Here is a 20523-nt window from a genome sequence, read left to right as displayed (position 1 = left end):
CATCCGTGCAAAGACTGCTTAACCAAACATGCACAGCGAGCCAACTATCAAGCCGCTATTTGGAAGAGGAGTCTCAAGATGGATCCAGCAGTACCGAGTCCAATCGGGAAAGGATGGCACTGGGATACCCAGGATGGTCGTGTGCAGCTGGCAGTCGACTGGGTCATGTGGTTCGTCATAGGTCATGTGGTTCGGGCGGCATCTTGGAAAGAACGAAAAACTTTGCACCTCGATAGCTTCAAAAGTGCTGTGCAGAAAAGATTGAGACATAGCTCATTGTAAAAAAAACTCTCCATGTAGAATAAAGTAAGTGAATGATGATGTCATAGGTGCCTCCATTATCACATGATAATTCGAAAAGTAGCCAAACACATCTGATCGTAGATCTACTATAGTTTATATACCCCGCAAGGGTTAATAACGCGACCCTTCTTGCCACTAATATGGAGTTCTGCCAAGGAGGTTTTCGTGGCATTTTTCCAAAGGCCGCTTCTCATTCAAACGTAATAACAATTATGGCAATGACATCATATTAATGATATTACAACCCCACTCCACAATGGGGTTTTTTGACTTGCGATATTGCCCCCCAACCTTCCCACCCGACACCCTTACGGAAGTAAATTTTATTATAGAGAATTTCGAGTGATGAGGCATGGTCTGATATTTTCAATGACCTTATCTAACATAAGTAATATCTATCTATAATTCCAGTAATCTCTGTGTGTTTGTTTGTTTGTACGTTTGTTTGTTTGTTTGCCTGTGACCGCTGTTTCTCGACAACCACGGGTCCGATATACTTTAAACTTGCCAGGTATATTGCTGGGGACCCGAGGATGTGCCTTTTCAAGGTTTCATATTAATCGGACAATTACTAACCGAGCTATGTCCAAAAAACGATTCAACCAATCAGAGAGCAGCGAGCTATCGCGTGTGCCGAACGTGGCGAACACACTCTGCCTCGGATGGCACATTTGAGAGCGTATTCATTTATTTCCCGTCGGCAAACTATGTTGGCGCTATGTTGGCGTTAAACGATGTTTTAAAACTAATTAAAACCCCGGGGGGATTGTCACTGTACTCGCAAGCCGTTCGCCGTTCGCTTTGGCGTTGCGAATGGACCAAAACATTTCATGAACCAAACCATTTCATGTAAAGCGTTCGCCGTTCGCTTTGGCGTTGCGAATGGACCAAAACATTTCATGGACCAAACCATTTCATGTAAAGCGTTCGCCGTTCGCTTTGGCGTTGCGAATGGACCAAAACATTTCATGAACCAAACCATTTCATGTAAATAGAGGGGGGGATATAATTTTAGATATAGATATAGTACGGGCATGCCCTAGTTAATAATAATTAGCAATAATAATGTCATGTTTAAGACAGTGGTTAAGGCCACTGGGTGACGAATGGCCGATCGTGTTTACTCCCGAGGTGAACTCCCAAATTATTGGTGGTTCTGGAAGGTGTGAGATGAAACGCTGCGAGACGTTTATCGATGCGAAACACACGGGTTTATTCTGGAACCCACGATGAATAAACGAACAAAATAAATGAAAAATGCCACATGATTAATTTAATAAGAATAAACAAAAGAGGTGCAAATGAAAGGTTAGGTAAAACTAAATCCGAATTTGAGATGTCTTCATTCAGTCACAAAAACACACAAGGAAAATAGAAAATAAAATAAATGTTTGCTTTTAGTCGGCCAGCACTCAGCTCTTGTCTCAACAAGGACTTTTAGACGCTTGGTGGTCGTTAACTGGTAAGGTTGGTCGACGAAAGGACTGCATGTCGAAGTGCCCCAAAATTGCGCTGTCAGCCACGTGAGCGCACTGAGCTGTGAAGCAGGCAGCCAAACGTCCTCCTCTCAATTCCAGGCCAGCAAGCACAAAGCGGCTCCCAGCTCCCACAAAGAGCACCACCATCACCAATCCCTCCTCCTCACGATAAAAGTTGTCCAAGCCACTCTTTCTCAGTTTCCTCTTCAAAGCATGCACAGAGAAAAAACCAGCTCCTTCAACAAGCACAAGTGCCAAAAGAGAGACACGCTCTTCTTCCTCCATGACAAAACTATCTGACCTCGAGCCTGACTCTTTTCCCAACCGTCATTTCTACCCGCACCTTCTGCATGACGTTACCCCGACCAATGGTCGAGCTCCATCAAAACACCCCATGTCGTCCACCAATGAAGAACTTCGGGGGCGTGGCCCGCCGGTTACGATTCCTTGGAGGTGGAGTTTAATTCGCTCGGGAATGTACGGGTTCTGTCCGCATGCAGTGGACAGCCATCGTTGTTTAATGGGGGTGGTTGCATGGCTGGGCTTGGAAATGTACAAACGTAGGGGAAAAGCCACTGGGGGTAATCACATCCTGGGAGAAACTAGCCTTAGACCCTACCTAGTTAACACAAAAACACCCACCGTGTGGTGACACGTACACAATCTTAAGCTCACAGTTTTCTCAACTTAAACACATTGAGATGTCTCCTACCCATCCATGGCCCATGCTACAACCATACAGTGCTACCTTTATGATGGGATTCCTCCATCTACCCCCACAAACGTTACAATAATAGGGATAATAACATGTCTCTCTGCTGCTCCCATGGTGAGTGGGTGTACTAGTTAAATAAATATTAAATATCAATTTTCCTTAGTGCGTGCAGGGAAGTGTTTTAGACACTCACAAAAATAGAGAAAAAACCAAATTGATTTCTTCAAAATGCCATCAGGATTAGAACATCACCAGGCAACGCTGGGATAAACGCCTGCTAGTTTACGATAAACCTCACCTGTAGAAAAGAAACAGCCTCCAGTTTCTGGAGTGCTTTGTCCATTGTGGATTTTCCTTGACGTAGAGACGCCATCTGCTGCTCCAGTTTCTCCCTCTGCTTCCCAAGAAGAGAAAGTTTCTCCATTTTCCTCTTATTGATTTCACTCTTCATCAGATCCACAGATTCATTCACAAATTGGCACACCAACCTCCGCTTCTCCTCCAAACTGTCCTCAGCATCTCTGCTGGAGTTCTGGGAAGAATCATTGTTTGAATTATTGAAAAATCAGGAAGAAACTCTTAGAGAAAATGTAGAAACTAATAAAAGGAACAATGGATTATGGCTGATAGGATTAAATCACTGGTACCAGGTGTGGGTTTTGAAGGTAAAATGAAGTGGGCACTCTTATCTACAAAGATGATTGAGTCCAGGAACCAATCGGAGATTTCAACCTTTAATAAGTCTAAATTAACATTTAATTATTTCAATTTTTAAGCGGTGAAGCCGTTTCCACATTTGGATTTGTCCGTCAATCAAAAAATGAAGAAGATGAACCTTTCTAATCCACCGTGTTCAATGCTAATGTGTTCGAAAGGGTAATTATAAAGGGTAATTCTAAAGGGTTTCAAACGATAATTCAAAAGGGTAATTCTCACGGGTTTTAAACGGTAATTCTAAAGGGCAATTATCTTGGGTTTTAAACGGTAATTCTAACGGGTAATTTTCATGGGTTTTAAATGGTAATTATAAAGGGTGTTTAACGGTAATTCTAAAGTGTAATTCTCATGGGTTTTAACCGGTACTTCTAAAGGGTAATTCTCATGGGTTTTAAACGGTAATTTCAAAGGGTAATTCTCATGGGTTTTAAACGGTAATTATAAAGGGTGTTTAACGGTAATTCTAAGGTGTAATTCTCATGGGTTTTAAACGGTAATTTCAAAGGGTAATTCTCATGGGTTTTAAACGGTAATTATAAAGAGTGTTTAACGGTAATTCTAAAGGGTAATTCTCATGGGTTTTAAACGGTAATTTCAAAGGGTAATTCTCATGGGTTTTAAACGGTAATTATAAAGGGTGTTTAACGGTAATTCTAAAGGGTAATTCTCATGGGTTTTAAACGGTAATTTCAAAGGGTAATTCTCATGGGTTTTAAACGGTAATTATAAAGGGTGTTTAACGGTAATTCTAAGGTGTAATTCTCATGGCTTTTAACCGGTACTTCTAAAGGGTAATTCTCATGGGTTTTAAACGGCAATTCCAAAGGGTAATTCTCATGGGTTTTAAACGGTATTTATAAAGGGTGTTTAACGGTAATTCTAAAGTGTAATTATCATGGCTTTTAACCGGTACTTCTAAAGGGCAATTCTCATGGATTTTAAACGGTACTTCTAAAGGGTAAATCTCATGGGTTTTAAACGTTAATTCTAAAGGACAATTCTCATGGGTTTTTTAAGGTAATTCTAAAGGGTAATTCTCATGGGTTTTAAACGGTATTCTAAAGGGCAATTCTAATGGGTTTTAAACGGTAATTTGCTCCAGTAAGGTTGGGCATGGATTGGGAGAATGGGGGAATTATTCTCTCGCACATGACCTCTCATGAGTACTCTGAGAACGTTTGAAAAACATGTGCCAGTAACACATTGGCTAAGTTGTTAGCTCACACATACACATACAAACATGCAGACATCCGTACAATTGTTGGATTAATTGTTGTTTGCTTCATTCTGTTTGCATCGTCATTTCTCTTCTGAATCTTTTGTTATCGTACATCCCATCACAAAACAACCATGACTTATTACAAGAGAAAGAAAATGACCGAACACCTCCCTCGAGTGCATTCAGTTTTTAAATGGGGGAACGGGGTGGGGGACATGACCTTTGCTAAGTTTCCAAGAACACCCATGGTGATTCCCACCTCTGTTCGCTCTTTCTCTTCCTGAACCTGCTGTAGTTGGGATGCAACTCTCTCCATTGACTGTGACACGTGAGGATACTTTGCAGCCAAAACATCCTGAACAGAATAAAGAAACAACAGAAGTAAAGAATCGTGAACCTGCGGTGGATTAAAAAGTAACATCCTGCACATAAATAGATAAATACTGCACATTATATACATTTGTGAGAAAAATCACAGTGAAGACGATGGCCGTTTGTTAAAACTTCATAACAATCTCTTTTGTTTCAATCTATAGATGCACGAGAAAAAGTCGCAGAACAACATTAACCACAAAAACTGTTTCTCAACTGTATTCAAGGTCGATGTTTGGTGAAGCACTGAAGCTTTCATGATTACATCACTCTACATTAAATTAATTATTTAATTATGTGGCAGGTAGCTGAACTGAGATTATATGACGTCACTGCCTTTTTAATGTTTAAGTTGGAAGATTGAAAGTTGCTCTTGGCCATGAATATTCTTCCTTATTCCAAAACAAACTGAGTTTCTTGTGGTGGATTCTGAACCTTCATCATGTTGATGTAAAATCAACAATTTAACCTTTTTATCAGATGGTCACATGAAAACCTTATTCATTCCTCATTACGGCTTGTACAGGTGAATGATCAACAGCAGAACATGATAAACAATTCTGATGAGACACTCATTCTCAGAAATGTCACATTTGTGAGGAAATTCCACTTCCATTATGTAACAAGATGATCAGAAATCGATTATAATTGATAATCGGGAAGTAAAAAAAAAATCAGGTGCAACCTCAAGCCCAATACATTAAAAAAACATTTTGGATGAAATACAAACAATAACCGTTTTCATTGATTTACTCACCTTTAGTTCAGAATGAGCAATCTCCACATCAACAACGTCGTGGTCCCTATGTTGTCCACCCATGCACGTGACGCACATCAAGCTCTCATCATCCTTACAATAGAGTTGGATTGGCTTTCCATGTTTTGTGCATCTTAGTTCCTCAATCTTCACTCCACCAATTTGTGCCCTTTCTGTTGATGAGGCTTCAGGTGTTTCTCACAGCAGAGGATCTCACAAGGTACACACCTCTTCGCTGCCTCTCTCTTACAAACCTCACAATGACTATCGGTCCCCCCAGGGCCTCCCTTCTTCACATTCACAATATTTTCCATTAAGTAGGCAATGGTCGCATTCTTCTTGAGTTTTGGTTTTTGTGGAAAAACCTCACGGCAAATTGGACAAACACAGGCTGTGTCTTCTTCCTTGCTCGCCCAGTATGTCTCTATACACACACGACAAAACGAGTGGCCGCATGGCAAACCAACAGGCTCGTCATAGACAGCAAGGCACACTGAGCAGGTGAGTGCATCCAAATTATCTCCCATATTAGATGAAGAAGAAGCCATCTCCTTGGCGTCAGAGAAGAGTGTGAAGCAGAGTTGAATTAAAACCTGCAAATGGAGATTGAAAAGAAGAAAAAGTTAAGCTTTTTAAACTATAATTATATTGAAATAAATAACTAGAAGCATGGCTTCATTAGAACACATACCTCCGCATACCTCGTCAGAACGCATACCTCCACCAGGCTGAACAGTTTATAAGTTTTGTAGTCCACTGATAGGCTGGAATTGTCTCCGGACCTAAACCAAAATCGAATTGGCTTGTTGTTGTCACCTGCCCAACTCATCCACCAAGTTTTGTCATATCTCGTCCACAACATTTTGAGATATCATGATATATATAGTTTTTGGACCCCTCTCTCAATGGTGAAGAGTCCCTAAAAAAAAGGTAACCATATTCTCGAAGCCGGATGCGGATCCGGATTCAGATCTTCACCAAAATCTAATCACTATTCCCTTGTCACAGACCGAACTCATCCACCATGTTTCGTCTGAAACTTTTTGAAATATCGTGCGATATATCGTGTTTGGCCCTCTATCTAAATGGTGAAGAATTACTTTGAAGAATTTTTATGTCTGGATCCAGATCTTCACCAAAATAGAATCAACTTGTCCTGGTCAGACAACCAACCAGTCCACCAAATGTCGTTTGGATCCGTCCATAACGGTTTGAGATATCCTGCTCACAGACAGACCGACAGACAGGGGTGAAAACATGTCGATGCTCTGTCTACATTCAGTGGTGGAGGTAACAATTATGTGAGGAATAATTATCATTCAGATTCAGGGTATTAAAGTGTGTGTGTGTTTGTCGATGCAAGTTAAACAGTTAAAAGGAAGGAGTATGTGATTGAAAATGTGTGAGGATAACTGATATGGATAGAATGTGTTGGTTGCCATGTTGGATTTTCAACATGAAACACTTACTTTTGATGGGAAGAGAGAATCACAAAACAGAGGGATTGTGGGTAACAGTTGAAATGCTGGCAGTAAATAAATTTCGATGAAGATTATTGTCAAATGGAGTAATGAAGATCAGGGTTCAGTGAGAAATGCAGTTTTTTGTATACATAGTCGAGGCTCGTGGGAGATCGGGAGCTCGTACTAGTGCAATGAACGGATCAGAAAGTGACAGGACAAAAGGAACAGCAGAGAGAGGGGGGAAACACCAACAGCAGAACCAAAGTAGTTGAAGGCCAAAGGATCTAGAGGGTCTAATGGGGTCTTGAGTGTCTTAAGGGTCTTGGGGGGTTAATTTGTCCAAATAGACTTCAGGAACAAAAGTTAAAGCTCTCAGAGGTTTAGGGTTTGAAGGGTCTGAAGGGTCTAAAGGGCTGAAGGGGTCTAAGGGGTTAAAGGGTCGAAATTAAAAGGTCTGTAATGGTCTGTAAGGTGTACGGGATTTAAAAGGTGAAAATGTCTTAAAGGTATGTTCCTTTCTTAAATTAATTCCTTAATTAAAAGGTATGTCTTAAAGGTAGGTATTTAACGCCACACCACACGTCAACACTTGAGTAACAACATGGCAGCTATTGTTAAATTCCCCGAACTCGAGTATTCTGTGGCTCTGGGTTAGTGAATTGTTTTTCTATATAAGATGGAGGTTCATGGAAGAGTAAAACCAGATGTTGGCAAAACGGATAAGATGGCTGGCTTAAGATTGCAAGGTCCTGAGTTTCAAGCCCCTGTCATGCAAATGGGGTCAATCTTGGATCTGTATTACATAATTGAGTGAAATATGTTTTTGGGGCCACGTGGGGTCAATGTTGGATCAGTATTTCATAATTGAGTGAAATATGTTTTTGGGGCCAAGTGAGGTCAATCTTGGATCAGTATTACATATCTGTGCAAATTACGCTGTAAAAAAACTCTGTTTTGAAAAAACATTTTCCTGAACATTTTCTTTCATAGAAAAAATATTTCCATGACTTGTGACGTAGAAAGGAATGAATTTGCATTCAACATGAATCAGAATTAAATGTGTGATTGAAATAAACAAGAACAAGGAAAACCAGACAAACCAGGTGTTTCACTTTACTCTCTTACGCGCACATCGTTGGTTTAAAGGGAGGACAACATGAACAGATTAATGAAAATAAGAAACTTATGGTATTTGTTACACTTGAGGTACTTCCTTGTAGTTTGTTTCTTTAACAATAAAAATACTCTCCAGGTAGCACACTAACTAATGTTGGCCCAATGGTGGGAAAAGTTGGAATGGCCATAATGGGATATTCGACATTGTACGTCGAACGTAGTCAATACATTTACCCCCCTCACCCCCAACCCCTTAACCATAAATAACGAGCCAACACCAAGAAACTCGACACGGATGTGCATCATTTTCTGCAGTTTCTGAACATGTCACGTTATTCCCAGTACTGGATGATTCTCTTGAAGCCTTGAATAGGAGTCACGGGTGTGGCTCTAAAAGTTGTTGTAAAAAGAAAAACTTTTTGACTCGCCCTCATATGTATGTGCAGGTCAGGAAGTTGGGAAAACAGGTATAAAACAGGTAAGAGTAAAACTTATTGCAAAATAAGGTACAAATCAAACACAGGTACACAAACACATCGGGACCAAAAACAAGTGGGAACCATATATAACAACCAGATGAATTTCATATTTACCTTTGTGATTCCAAAGAGGTTTATCAATCCTTGTAATAAAACCATATAATAATCTGTTATTCCATAACACAGCAACTGAATGATATTTACATTACCTCTCCTGATGAAGCTGTTTTCAAACTGAACGATTATTAGATCCTTCAAGGAAGCATAATACAGGTGTGTCACTTTCATGACATCACACAGGAATGTAATGACGTCATCGACTTGTTGTGCCAATTCGACCTTGTTGTTACTGTTTTCACATCTAATGACAATCTCACCATGTTTTTGGTTCCATCTCATTTCTGGAAAGTCCGCAACACTTTTATAACTTCTTCACTTCACATTGCAACAATGATGTATAAATTATTATCATTACAAAAATATCACGTGAACATTCTTGATCTTTTATAAATCTAACTTTCAGCTCACTCTGAAAAGTCATTCAGACCACAGGACTTCAACTTTGTTATTGTTAAAACTAGCGTGACTCGGCGTGCTCCGCACACCTCAGCACACGTCGTTTTAGAGGGATAGGCATCTTTGACCATTTCGGTGTATTTTGGGTCTTTTGTGTCTTCATGGTGTTTTGGGTCTTCAGGGCCATTTGGGTCTTCAGGGTATTTTGGATCCTCTGGGCCTTCAAGGGCATTTGGGTCTTTGGGGTGTTTTGGGTGTTCTGGGTCTCGTGGGTCTACGGGGTCTTTTAGATCTTTTGGGTATTTTGGGTTTTCGGGGTGTTTTGGGTCTTCGTCGTATTTTTGGGGCTTTGGGGTCTTTTGGGGTCTTCAGGGTATTTTGGGTCTTCGGGGTATTTTGGGTCTTCTGGGTGTTTTCGGTCTTTGGTGTATTTGGGGTCTTCGGTGTCTTCAGGGGATTTTGGGTCTTAAGGGTATTTTGCTTCCTCTGGGTCTTTAAGGGTCTTTGGGTATTTTTGGGTCTTCAGGGTCTTGTGGGTCTTCGAGGTCTATTCGTTCTTTGGGGTATTTGGGGTCTTCTAGGTCTTCAACGCCATTTGTGTCTTCAGGGTCTTTTAGATCCCCTGGGCCTTTAGGAGTATTTTGGGTATCTGGGGGTGTTTTGGGTCTTTGGGGTATTTTGGGTCTTCAGGTTGTTTTGGGTCTCCGGGGTGTTTTGGGTCTTCAGGGTGTTTTGGGTCTTCAGGGTGTTTTGGGTCTTTGGGGTGTTTTGGGGTCTCCAGGGTATTTTGGGTCTTCAGTGGTCTTGGTGGTCTGAAGGGTCTTGGGGGATTTAAAGGGTCGTCAAAGGTGTGAGGGGTCTCAGCAGTCTCAACGTAATTAAGAGGGTTAATTAAGAGGGTGTTAATTTTATTTGAAGAAGAAGAAGACGTTAACCTGGCATATAAACATATGGACATACATAATGACATAACCATATACATTTGCTCTTTTACAATAAAAAAAAAAAAATACAATAACATTTACAAAGTACCCTTGTGATCCCTTTGCTGATCAATCTGAAAGTGCAGGTGTGAATTTTGAGGTGGAAGAAAGACGAGAGGTGGATAAAGAAGAGATGAACACAGAACCCGTGGTGCGTTGTGATATTTCCAGTTTGGGTGTGACCAGGACTGTCACGCACACAGGGTGGGTTTGTTTACAGTATTTACACCATTTACAGGAAGATTGTGTTCATCAATGGGAGATCATTATGTTACCATCTGAATAACACAGGAAAGGTTAATGGGAGTAATAAATATCATGGGTGAGAATTTGTGATGGTAATAGATGGAGGTGCACTGCGAGCTTGAACACCTGGAGGGGAAGAGAGTGAGAGAGACGGAACAGCCTCTGGAAGGAGTTTCCAGAGATGGGAGAAGTGAGGAAAAAAAGAGGTGAGGTGTGCAGCCAGCCTGGATTTTGGGAGATTAACCAAGAAGGGCTTGCTGGAAGAACGCGTGCATCCTGGAGTTGATGTGGAGGAGTGGAGGATTAGGAGAGCAGAGGGAGCCATGTTGGAGAATAGAGGGAGAAAACCGAATGACCACCGACCGGCCTGCGGTGTGAGAGCTGCAGACATCATCACAAAGATTCCAATAAATTCGAGAGAGCCACTCCATTTAATGACCACGCCCACTCCATTTATTGACCACGCCCATCCCGCGACGTCCGTCGATTTCCATTCCTCTCCTACCATCTCTTGTCTCGTCCCAATCTGCCTTCTCCTCCTAACCTCCCCACCTTCGTTAACCTTCCCTATTCCCTCCCACATATCTTTAGGAAATATTACCTATCATTTCCACATTACAACACACCAACGTCCCACACCCATCCAAACATCTGCGTGTACGACGTACACGACGTACATCCAAACGTACACACACACACGTGTACGTACACTGTACGTAATAAATCGATGACGGGTTTGCAATTCTTCAATTAGATTTTTGACATTTTTGCTTCAACATTCCATCAATTCCTGTTAATAATGCTCCAATTAGTGTGACGAAGCACTCAGAATGAAAATAAAGTAATTACCATTAATTGTTCCCTTTTTACAGGTTATTGGTACAGGTGAAATGCGACGCGTGCAGGTGAAATGCGACGCGTGTCGGTGAAATGCCACGTGTACAGGTGAGATGCCACGTGTACAGGTGAAATGCCATGCGTACAGGTGAAATGCCACGTGTACAGGTGAAATGCCACGTGTGCAGGTGAAATGCCAAGTGTACCGGTGAGATGCCACTTGTACACAACCCAACAGGACTGTCCCATGGACAAACATTCCCGTCGACCTGAAGGCTGAAATCACAAGGTTAATCAAACAGACAAATGCGATCCCCAAAGGGTCAGAACACCTGGTCATACAACTGGACCATTCACCATAGATGATCCCCGACCTCACCTAACCTAACCAGGTACAGACCGCTCTCAAATTGATCACTGTGTGTCACCCACCAAGTAAGTATGATTTGTTCATCCCACAGGATCCCTTTTCTCAATTTGAGTCCCGTCTTGCTTCACCAGGACAGATTCACTACATGTGATCATTAGTCCACCCCCTTTACCTCCATGCCCCCCACTCCCCGTTGGACTTAGTCCGAAACGGGGGGGGGGGAGGGAGGGGGTTTTGGATTGGGGTATCTTTTTTTGTCCGTCCGTCCATAACCATATCTCCGAGATGTATGGACCGATTTTGTTCATACTTGGCACAAAAACAACAAATTACAGTATACATGTGCACACCATGTTGTTTCGCGATGCGATCAAAGATGGCTGACTGGCGACTATTTTAGTTGTTAAAAACCCGATGATGAACACGTCCTCAAACATTTCTCGGACATGCATTTACCGATCTTGTTCAATCTTGGCACAAAGATAATGAATAATGACTTACATATTATGCAAATCATTTTTAAAGAGATCAGATCCAAGATGGCCGACTGGTAGCAATTTTGTTACTTAAACGTGTCTCCGTCCATTTATCGGGCATGCATGGACCGATTTTGTTCAAACTTGGCACAAAGACAATACATGAGTTTTACATATGGAAAAATATTCGTTTTGTCATCTGACCAAAGATGGCCGACTGACACTGACAGCCTTGAAAAAATACAGCAAAAGTACTGAAACCACGGCAGGTGCTTTGACATTTTATGTCTTTTTCTTCTTGTTTATTTAAATAGTGAATGTTACACGAACTTCATCAACATCATTATCGGAGTATATGGTTCCAACTCAACATCAACTTATGGTGACGTCATCACGCCAGTTGTTAAATGGTCATTTTATCGCTCGCTTGTTCCTCGTCACAGGACTCTTTAAAGTGATTGGTTCCACATGGATCGCTGTGTGTTGATTGGATGGAAGAGATTTCCATGAAGGTTAAGAGATTAAAACCGCCGTGGGAAACAATGAGAACCTGACGTTTCGGGTATGAACCCTTCATTGGAGAAAAACAGCTAGAAACACCCAAAAGGTCAAGTGGCCATGTTTCCAACAGTGGGGTGAGAGATACGTGATGACGCTCTGTTAATTCCATCCATGGTTCCACATTCTACCTGTGATCCGATCCAAGCCCACTCTCATCTTCACGATTAACACTCGTTAATATGAAGGTGTAGCGGTTACCGCTGGATGCACACAATCGCCTTGCACCGGCCAGAACACGGCCAGACGCGCCTCTCCCGGGCATGCCCGGACTCACTGTTCTCGGGCACGCCCGAACCTCCGGGCACGCCCGGTCTCGTCTTTCCCGGGCATGCTTTCTCGTTGCTCGGTGAGCACTCTCCGGATTTTCTGTTCCGCGAGCTGTTCCTTCGCCAGCTGCCTCACCCGGTATGCCTCGCCCTGGCTGGCACGTTGATCACGGATTCCCGCGCCCTCGCCAGGGAAGCCGATAAGATCTCCTCGGCGGGCCAGCACATCGGCGCGGTTACCTGGAGCCCGCCGCCGTCCGAGGCGATGCCCACGACGCCCGAGCGCCCTGCGCGGTTGGAGGCCGAACTGCCGGTGCAACTGGCGGCCACCACGCCGCACCGCCCGCTTCCGACACGACGGCCGGGGCCTCCACCTGACCGGGCGTGGTGTTATTACCACACCAGGTTCCGACACAAGGCTCGGACGTGCCGGCCCCCGTGCACTTTCGGCAGGTCGGGAAACGGCCGGGCCGGCGTTCATTCCCAGCCATGAGCGCCGGCCACTCGGGCAACTTGCTGTTTATTTGGGACAAAGCGTCTGGGCGGCGTTTCCTGTGCGACACCGGCACCCAACTGAGCATCATACCCGCCTCCGAGCAGGACAGGCTGGACGCAGTTTGCGGCCCCTCTTTGGTCGCTGCTAATGGCTCGGCCATACGCACTTTCGGCCCACGCGTCGTCACCCTCTGCTTCGGCAGCCAGCGCTTTCAATGGACTTTTGTTACCACCAGCGTCCCCGTGGCTTTGCTGGGCGCCGACTTCCTCTGCGCGCACGGGCTGCTGGTCGACGTCAAACGACGTCGCCTTGTCCATGCCGAGACCTTCAGCTCCCTGGCGTGCACAATGAGCAGCTCCGCGCCGACCGAACTGGCGTGCGCCCTCCCGGCAACGAACGAGTTCGCTCGCCTGCTCGTGGAATTCCCGGCCCTCACACGGCCGACGTTTTTGGCCGTCGCGGTGCGGCACGGGATCGAGCACCACATACCCACTACGGGCCCGCCGGTCTACGCCAGGGCCCGCCGCCTCGACCCAGCCAAGCTCGCCTTGGCGAAGGCTGAATTCGACGCATTGGAGCACCTCGGCATCGTGCGGCGCTCCGATAGCGCCTGGGCCTCGCCACTGCACATCGTGCCAAAGCCGGGGGGTGGATGGCGCCCATGTGGCGACTACCGCCGTCTCAATGACGCTACCACCCCCGACAGGTACCCGATCCCGCATATTCAGGACTTTTCCGCTCGTTTGGTGGGACGGGTCATCTTTTCGAAAATTGACCTGATACGGGGCTACCACCAGGTACCTGTCCGGGTGGCCGATGTCCCGAAGATGGCCGTCATCACGCCGTTTGGCCTGTTCGAATTTTTGCGGATGCCGTTTGGCCTCAAGAACGCGGCCCAGGCGTTCCAGCGCTTGATGGACGGCGTGCTGCGCGACCTGCCGTTTCTTTTCGTCTATCTGGACGACATCCTCGTCGCCAGCACGTCCCGTGCCAAGCACCTCCTCCACCTCCGAACACTGTTCGGTCGCCTCAGCGAGCACAGCTTAATTGTCAACCCGGTCAAATGCCACTTCGGCGCGATGACCATTGACTTTTTGGGCCACCGCATCACCAAGACCGGGGCAGTGCCACTGCCGACCAAGGTCGAGGCCATCACCACGTTCCCGCGTCCCCGTTCCATCAAGGCCCTCAAGAGTTCCTCGGCATGGTGAATTTTTATCACCGATTCGTGCCCCGCGCTGCTCAGCTCATGCGGCCCCTTTACGAGGCCCTCCGGGGCAAGCCAGCCAGGCATGACATTGTTTGGTCCACAGCCATGGACGCGGCCTTCGCCAGCGCCAAACGGGCGCCCTCACCGACGCAACGCTGCTGGCTCACCCGGTGCTCAACGCGCCCATCGCCCTCACTACGGACGCCTCCAACTACGCGGTGGGCGCCGTCCATGAGCAATGGGTGGACGGGGTTTGGCAGCCACTCACTTTTTTCAGCCGGCAACTCCGGCCGAACGAGTTAAACTACAGCACGTTTGACCTCGAGCTGTTCGGGCTATTCCTGGCCGTTCGCCATTTCCGACACCTCCTGGAGGGCCGCCCATTCACGGCTTTCGTCGACCACAAGCCGTTGGTCTACGCAATGGCTAAGGTCACGGAGCCGTGGTCGGCCCGCCAGCAGCGCCACCTCTCCGCCGTGCCGGACTTCACCACGGACATCCAGCACATCGCCGGCAAAGACAACGCCGTGGCCGACTGCCTTTCGTGGGCCAGCGCGAATGCGGTCCACCTCGGCGTGGACTTCGCGCTCATGGCGGCCGACCAGACCACCGACGCCTCGGTGCAGGCACTACGCGCGGCGGACACGGGCCTCCGCCTGGCCGACATCCCCTTCGCGGGCACCGTCCTGCTCTGCGACGTCTCCCAGGGCCAGCCTCGCCCCATCGTGCCCGTTTCCTGGCAGCGCCGCATCTTCGCCTCCATCCACGCCCTTTCTCACCCGGGCCGGAAAGCTTCTCAGAAGCTGGTGTCGGCGCGTTTCGTCTGGCACGGCCTTCGACGAAACATCCGCGACTGGGCCAACGCCTGCACGGCCTGCCAGCGAGCCAAGGTCCAACGCCACACCCAGGCCCCGCTGGCACCTTTCGCCATGCCTGAACGGTGTTTCGACCACGTCCACGTGGACCTGGTGGGTCCCCTGCCCCCCTCGCAGGGGTTCACCCACCTGCTCACCATGGTGGACAGGACCACCAGGTGGCCGGAGGCCATGCCCCTCACCTCCACCACCACCGCCGACGTGGCACAGGCGTTCATCGCCACCTGGGTCGCGCGCTTCGGCGCACCAGCGGACATCTCATCTGACCGCGGCCCACAGTTCACGTCTGAGCTTTGGGGCGCGGTCGCCCGTTCGTTGGGGGTCACGCTGCACCGCACCACGGCCTACCACCCCCAAGCCAATGGGTTGTGCGAGCGGTTTCACCGCTCCATGAAGACCGCACTCATGGCTGGCCTTCAGGACGACGGTTGGGCCGACCGGCTGCCGTGGGTCCTTTTGGGCCTTCGCACGGCCCCCAAGGAAGACCTCCAGGCATCCGCCGCCGAGCTCGTCTACGGCCAGCCGCTCCGCGTCCTGGGCGAATTCATGCCCGACGCTACCAGTCCCTGGTCCGCCGCTCGCCAGCGCTCGGACCTCCAGGAGGCTGCCCGACGATTTGCCCCCGTGCCGACGTCCCGCCACAGTGGCCCCCAGTCCTACGTCCCCCCGGCGCTTCGCACAGCGGAGTACGTCTTTGTGCGTCATGACGCGCACCGGGGGCCACTCCGGCCGCCGTACGACGGGCCCTTCCAGGTCCTGCGACGGGGCGACAAGTCTTTCATCGTCGACTTTGGCGGCCGGCCGAACCGGATTTCTGTGGACCGCCTCAAACCGGCACACATGGACGTCGACCGACCACCACGGTTGGCCCTTCCTCTGCGGAAAGGCCACCCCCCGTCCACAGTCCCCCCGCTCGACCACCCACCACCACGTCAGACCCCTCCCCACGACCCTCCAGGGGTCGCTTCGGCCGGGTCATCCGGACCCCACTTAAATTGACCCTGCCGGTGCTGGTCGATTCTGGAGGGGCGTGTGTAGTGGTTACCGCTGGATGCACACAATCGCCTTGCACCGGCCAGAACACGGCCAGACGCGCCTCTCCCGGGCATGCCCGGACTCACTGTTCCCGGGCACGCCCGAACCTCCCGGGCATGCCCGGTCTCGTCTTTCCCGGGCATGCCCACTCTCGCCTTTCCAGGGCTCGCCCAGAGCGTCCGGGCATGCCCGCTATCGCCTTTCCAGGGCTCGCCCAGAGCGTCCGGGCATGCCCGCTATCGCCTTTCCAGGGCTCGCCCAGAGCGTCCGGGCATGCCCGCTATCGCCTTTCCAGGGCTCGCCCAGAGCTTCCGGGCATGCCCGCTTTCGCCTTGCCAGTGCTCGTCCAGAGCACCCGGGCACGCCCAGCCTCGACTTGCCAGGCCGCGGCCAAACACGCCCGGGCAGGTCCAGACTCGCCTTTCCAAGGCTCGCCCTTGATACCCGGGCATGCCCGGTATAGCTTTTGCCGGGCAAACTTCCCGACATAAATGTGTATATACTGTATATTGCTGCCCGATAAACGGGCTTTTCAGAGTACCCGAGTGTGATACATTTATTAAACCTACTCGGACGAATTTCCATCTTTGGTCGCGTCAATTCTTTCAACTCGCTGGAGCCCAGCTCCTTCAAAGGTATGGGGGTGGTGGGGTGAGGTTTGGGGGGGGGGGGGTGTTGAAGAGGGGGACATATTTACCCGTGGGATGTGTTGGATGCTGCAAAAGCCTTTGGTATTACACATGACGTATTATGTAAACCTGTTTCCGTTTCCGGGGAGGCGGAGTCAGTTGCTCGATGATGCCCTGCAGCCGAAGGCTTGCGCGTTCGGTCACTGTGTTGTTTGAATAAACTCAGATGTTCATCTCTGCCGCCTTGAACTTTTAACATGGCGTAGTCGGCAAAAGGAACATTCTGCGCAGCTCTGGGTGTGATCATCGGTTCCAATCCAAGCTGAAAACGGTGGATGGCAGCGGATTGACTTTCGATTTCCGTCCGTCGTCATTGTTTGCGGGAAGGGGATTTCTCACGTTCGTGTCTGTTTCACTTCTCAGTGAGTACTGTCACGCGATTGCCCCTCGGATAACACCAGGGGATCGCGGATGGACTCGAGCTCACTTGGAGGCGTTTATGCAATCCAATTGATGGCGGTTCGATACATGGGCCGGGGGAAATACCGCCGCTTACCTTTTCAGCCCCGACGATGTCTTCTCCCTGCAAATGATTAAACTCACACGAAACGGAATTGAAGTTGGTTGGGAAAATAATGCAAGGGTTTATTTAATAAATATCGGAACAGAAAAAGAACGCGCCGGTAACTAAATATCCCAAATCGGGATCCCGCACACCTCACTTCACATACAAGACAAGGGAAATAAGTAAACAAGGAGACGTCATGTGGAGCATGATACTTGCAAAGTCCCACCTCCCCCCCCCCCCAAAAAATGGTTCCATTAATTCAGAAAATTGTCCATTTCATGAAGATTAAAATTTACGATCTTGATCAAAGCTCAGGTCAACAGGATGAAAAGTGACGATTTTTCAGATGAAAAATGATGATTATAGAAGTTTGACCTTGAGTTGATCTTTGACCTCTTGACCTCAAAAATAGTTGGTTTCCCAATTGAGTGAGGCAATACACAAATGCTGTTCTATTTTCAAGTCAATCGGATGAAAATTGATGGATTTTCAGATGAAAATTAATGATTTTGGAAGTTTGACCTAGAGTTGACCTTTGACCTTTTGACCTCAAAAATAGTTGGTTTTCCTATTTAGTGACAATTTGCAAATGCTGTTCAATTTCCAAGTCGATCAGATGAAAATTGATGGTTTTTTCAGATGAAAATTTATGATTTTGGAAGTTTGACCTTCAGTTGACCTTTGACCGTTTGACCTAAAAATAGTATGTTTCCCAATTTATTGACTCGATATGCAGATGCTGTTCAATTTTCAAGTCAATCGGTTGAAAATTGACGGCTTTTCAGATGAACATTGATGATTTTAAACATTTGACCTTGAGTTGACCTTTGACCTTTTGACCTCAAAAATACTTCATTTCCCAATTTAGTGACTCAATGTAGAAATTCTATTCAATTTTCAAGTCAATCGGATTTAAAATGGCAATTTTAGAAATTTGACCTCCAGATGACCTTTGACTTTTGACCTCAAAATCAATAGGCTTCTCAATTGGGAAGACCTTTAAAACTTGGTGAAGTTTCGTGACGATCGGTTTTGAATTGTGACCTGCAGGCTGGTGACAAACAGACAGACAAACAGACAGACAAACAGACAGACAGACAGAACCACAAACGCAACCGACCAATATACTTGAAAAATCTTCGATTTGCGTCGGGTTTGCGTTTGTGCTGGCTTATCTGTCGTGTGTAGCGTCCGTCAGGAATTGTCGGGCTTGAGCACCGTTGTCCGACGCCGGCCTCCCCACGCCCCGTTCACCAAGCCTCTCACACCAAGCGAGCTAGCATGTAATGTTCTCCCGGCTGCTGCAGCTCGTTTGTGAACGCCGGGGAAGAGAATCGTCGGCGCTCCAACGTCTTTCGAAGCGAAACTTCAAAACGGGAATAAAAAGCAAGGGCAGAAGGGAGGTCCAAACAGTAAGGCAGCCAACAAGAGAAGGGCAAAGGGAGAACTCAATCGGATAGTCCAGAGCAAGAGGGCCAAAGGAAGAGCGAGATCCGAGTCGGATCAGTCCAAGAACGAGAGGGGACAATGTTGGCACATCAACGTTCACCAGCAAAGTCCAGACCAAAGTCACAAAATGTCTGCCACTCCAAGGCTCTTCTGCTCTGACGTCATCCGGGTCTCTTCTCAAATCTTCTGATCTCCTCTCACCAGTCGTGCGACCCGCCCACCAAACCCTCGGTGTCCATCCATCGTGCGGTGGGCGTGGCCCCAGCCTGCCTTGTACGATGTTCTAAAGCCATGGTGTAATTGTATGTGGCCGCTTTCTGCCTGTTTCTCCGGTCAGTTCTTATGGTCAGTCATTGTAAAGGGGGATTTAAATAATGTAGTGCACTAATGGGCCTATCTACTGTCTACAAGAGTGCGTTGCCACTCTCTTCGGGACACAGGTATGATCACCAGGTCTGACACACAGCGGAATTATCTTAGTCCCGACAACTATCTATTTATTACACGGTCACGCTTATATGACCACAGGTACACACTTGATCCAGCAAATCGGGCTAAACACAGAATTTATTACAGGTGAGGTTCCCTACCATGACAGCCGGACACCTACCTATGCAGATCTACCTAAATCTATATATTCCCCCGACCCCAAATTCATAACCGTACGTTTATCACACAGACATGCCTCCCAAAGAGAAACCTACGGAGCACTCTCAGGATGTGACCTCGTTGGTGGTTATTATGAAGGACATGTTGGCGATGCAGCAACGTGCTATGTTGAACCAACAACAGGCCGCGGCCGATCAACAGCAGGCACACATGCAGGAAATGAAACTGCTACGTGAGGCCACAGCAGGCCGCCCACCCCTGGTTCTGGTGACGTCGGTGACGATGGTGTTCCAGATCGTGAAAACACCCCCGAGGCATCATCTTTATCTGCTCCGAAATTCTCGGTTAAACAACCACCAGTGTTATCCGAGTCTACGACCTTGCGGGATTTCAAGGCATGGAGAGAACAATGGGATGATCACTACCTCATCACACGTCTCGATCGTATGTAAGCTCGTGAGGAGGTAGCAACTATCCAGAACTGTCTGATATTGGGCATGAGATCAGTCCTCAAGAATGCCATTGATATCGATTTCACATCCGACATACTTGCTGTCGGGGATGTTCTCGCCAGCATCGAAGCACATCGACGAGAACAGCGGCACATCATCCACGATCTGGTCGATTTTCATGAGCGGCACCAAGGGGAAGGAGAGACAAACGACTCATTGTATTGTGCACTAAAGGAGATTGCTGCCAATTGTGATCTCTCAACCATGACTGTTGAACAACAGTTTGTTATTCGGATCATCACTGGCATACCTGATTCAGAGGTTCG

General features: G+C 47.4%; 1 protein-coding gene across 1 annotated transcript; it reads right to left on the bottom strand.

The window, feature by feature from the left end:
* Positions 1 to 1507: 1507 nt before the first annotated feature.
* LOC144894361 (uncharacterized) lies at positions 1508 to 19429 on the bottom strand. The gene is made up of 6 exons (XM_078787160.1): positions 19358 to 19429; positions 6025 to 6154; positions 5562 to 5758; positions 4692 to 4787; positions 2795 to 3028; positions 1508 to 1985 (listed from the first exon to the last, which is right to left on the bottom strand). The coding sequence occupies exons 1-6, from the start codon at positions 19427 to 19429 to the stop codon at positions 1728 to 1730; spliced, it is 987 nt and encodes a 328-aa protein (XP_078643286.1). The 3' UTR covers positions 1508 to 1727.
* Between the last annotated feature and the right edge of the window lie 1094 nt (positions 19430 to 20523).

Source organism: Myxine glutinosa, chromosome 1 (assembly GCF_964187855.1).
Source record: "Myxine glutinosa chromosome 1, kmMyxGlut1.1, whole genome shotgun sequence".
In the NCBI taxonomy this organism is placed as follows: domain Eukaryota; kingdom Metazoa; phylum Chordata; class Myxini; order Myxiniformes; family Myxinidae; genus Myxine; species Myxine glutinosa.
Note: the sequence above shows the minus strand (reverse complement) of the source record. Positions and strands in the feature narration are given on the sequence as shown.

Excerpts from the sequence above, each read along its gene's own strand:
- LOC144894361 (XM_078787160.1), bottom strand. The coding sequence starts at position 19,429 with ATGGCTTTAGAACATCGTACAAGGCAGGCTGGGGCCACGCCCACCGCA. Across the intron at positions 6,155-19,357 it reads GGATGGACACCGAGGGTTTG|GTTTTAATTCAACTCTGCTT; the intron begins GTGGGCGGGTCG and ends CTCCATTTGCAG. Across the intron at positions 5,759-6,024 it reads TGTCTATGACGAGCCTGTTG|AAACACCTGAAGCCTCATCA; the intron begins GTTTGCCATGCG and ends CTCTGCTGTGAG.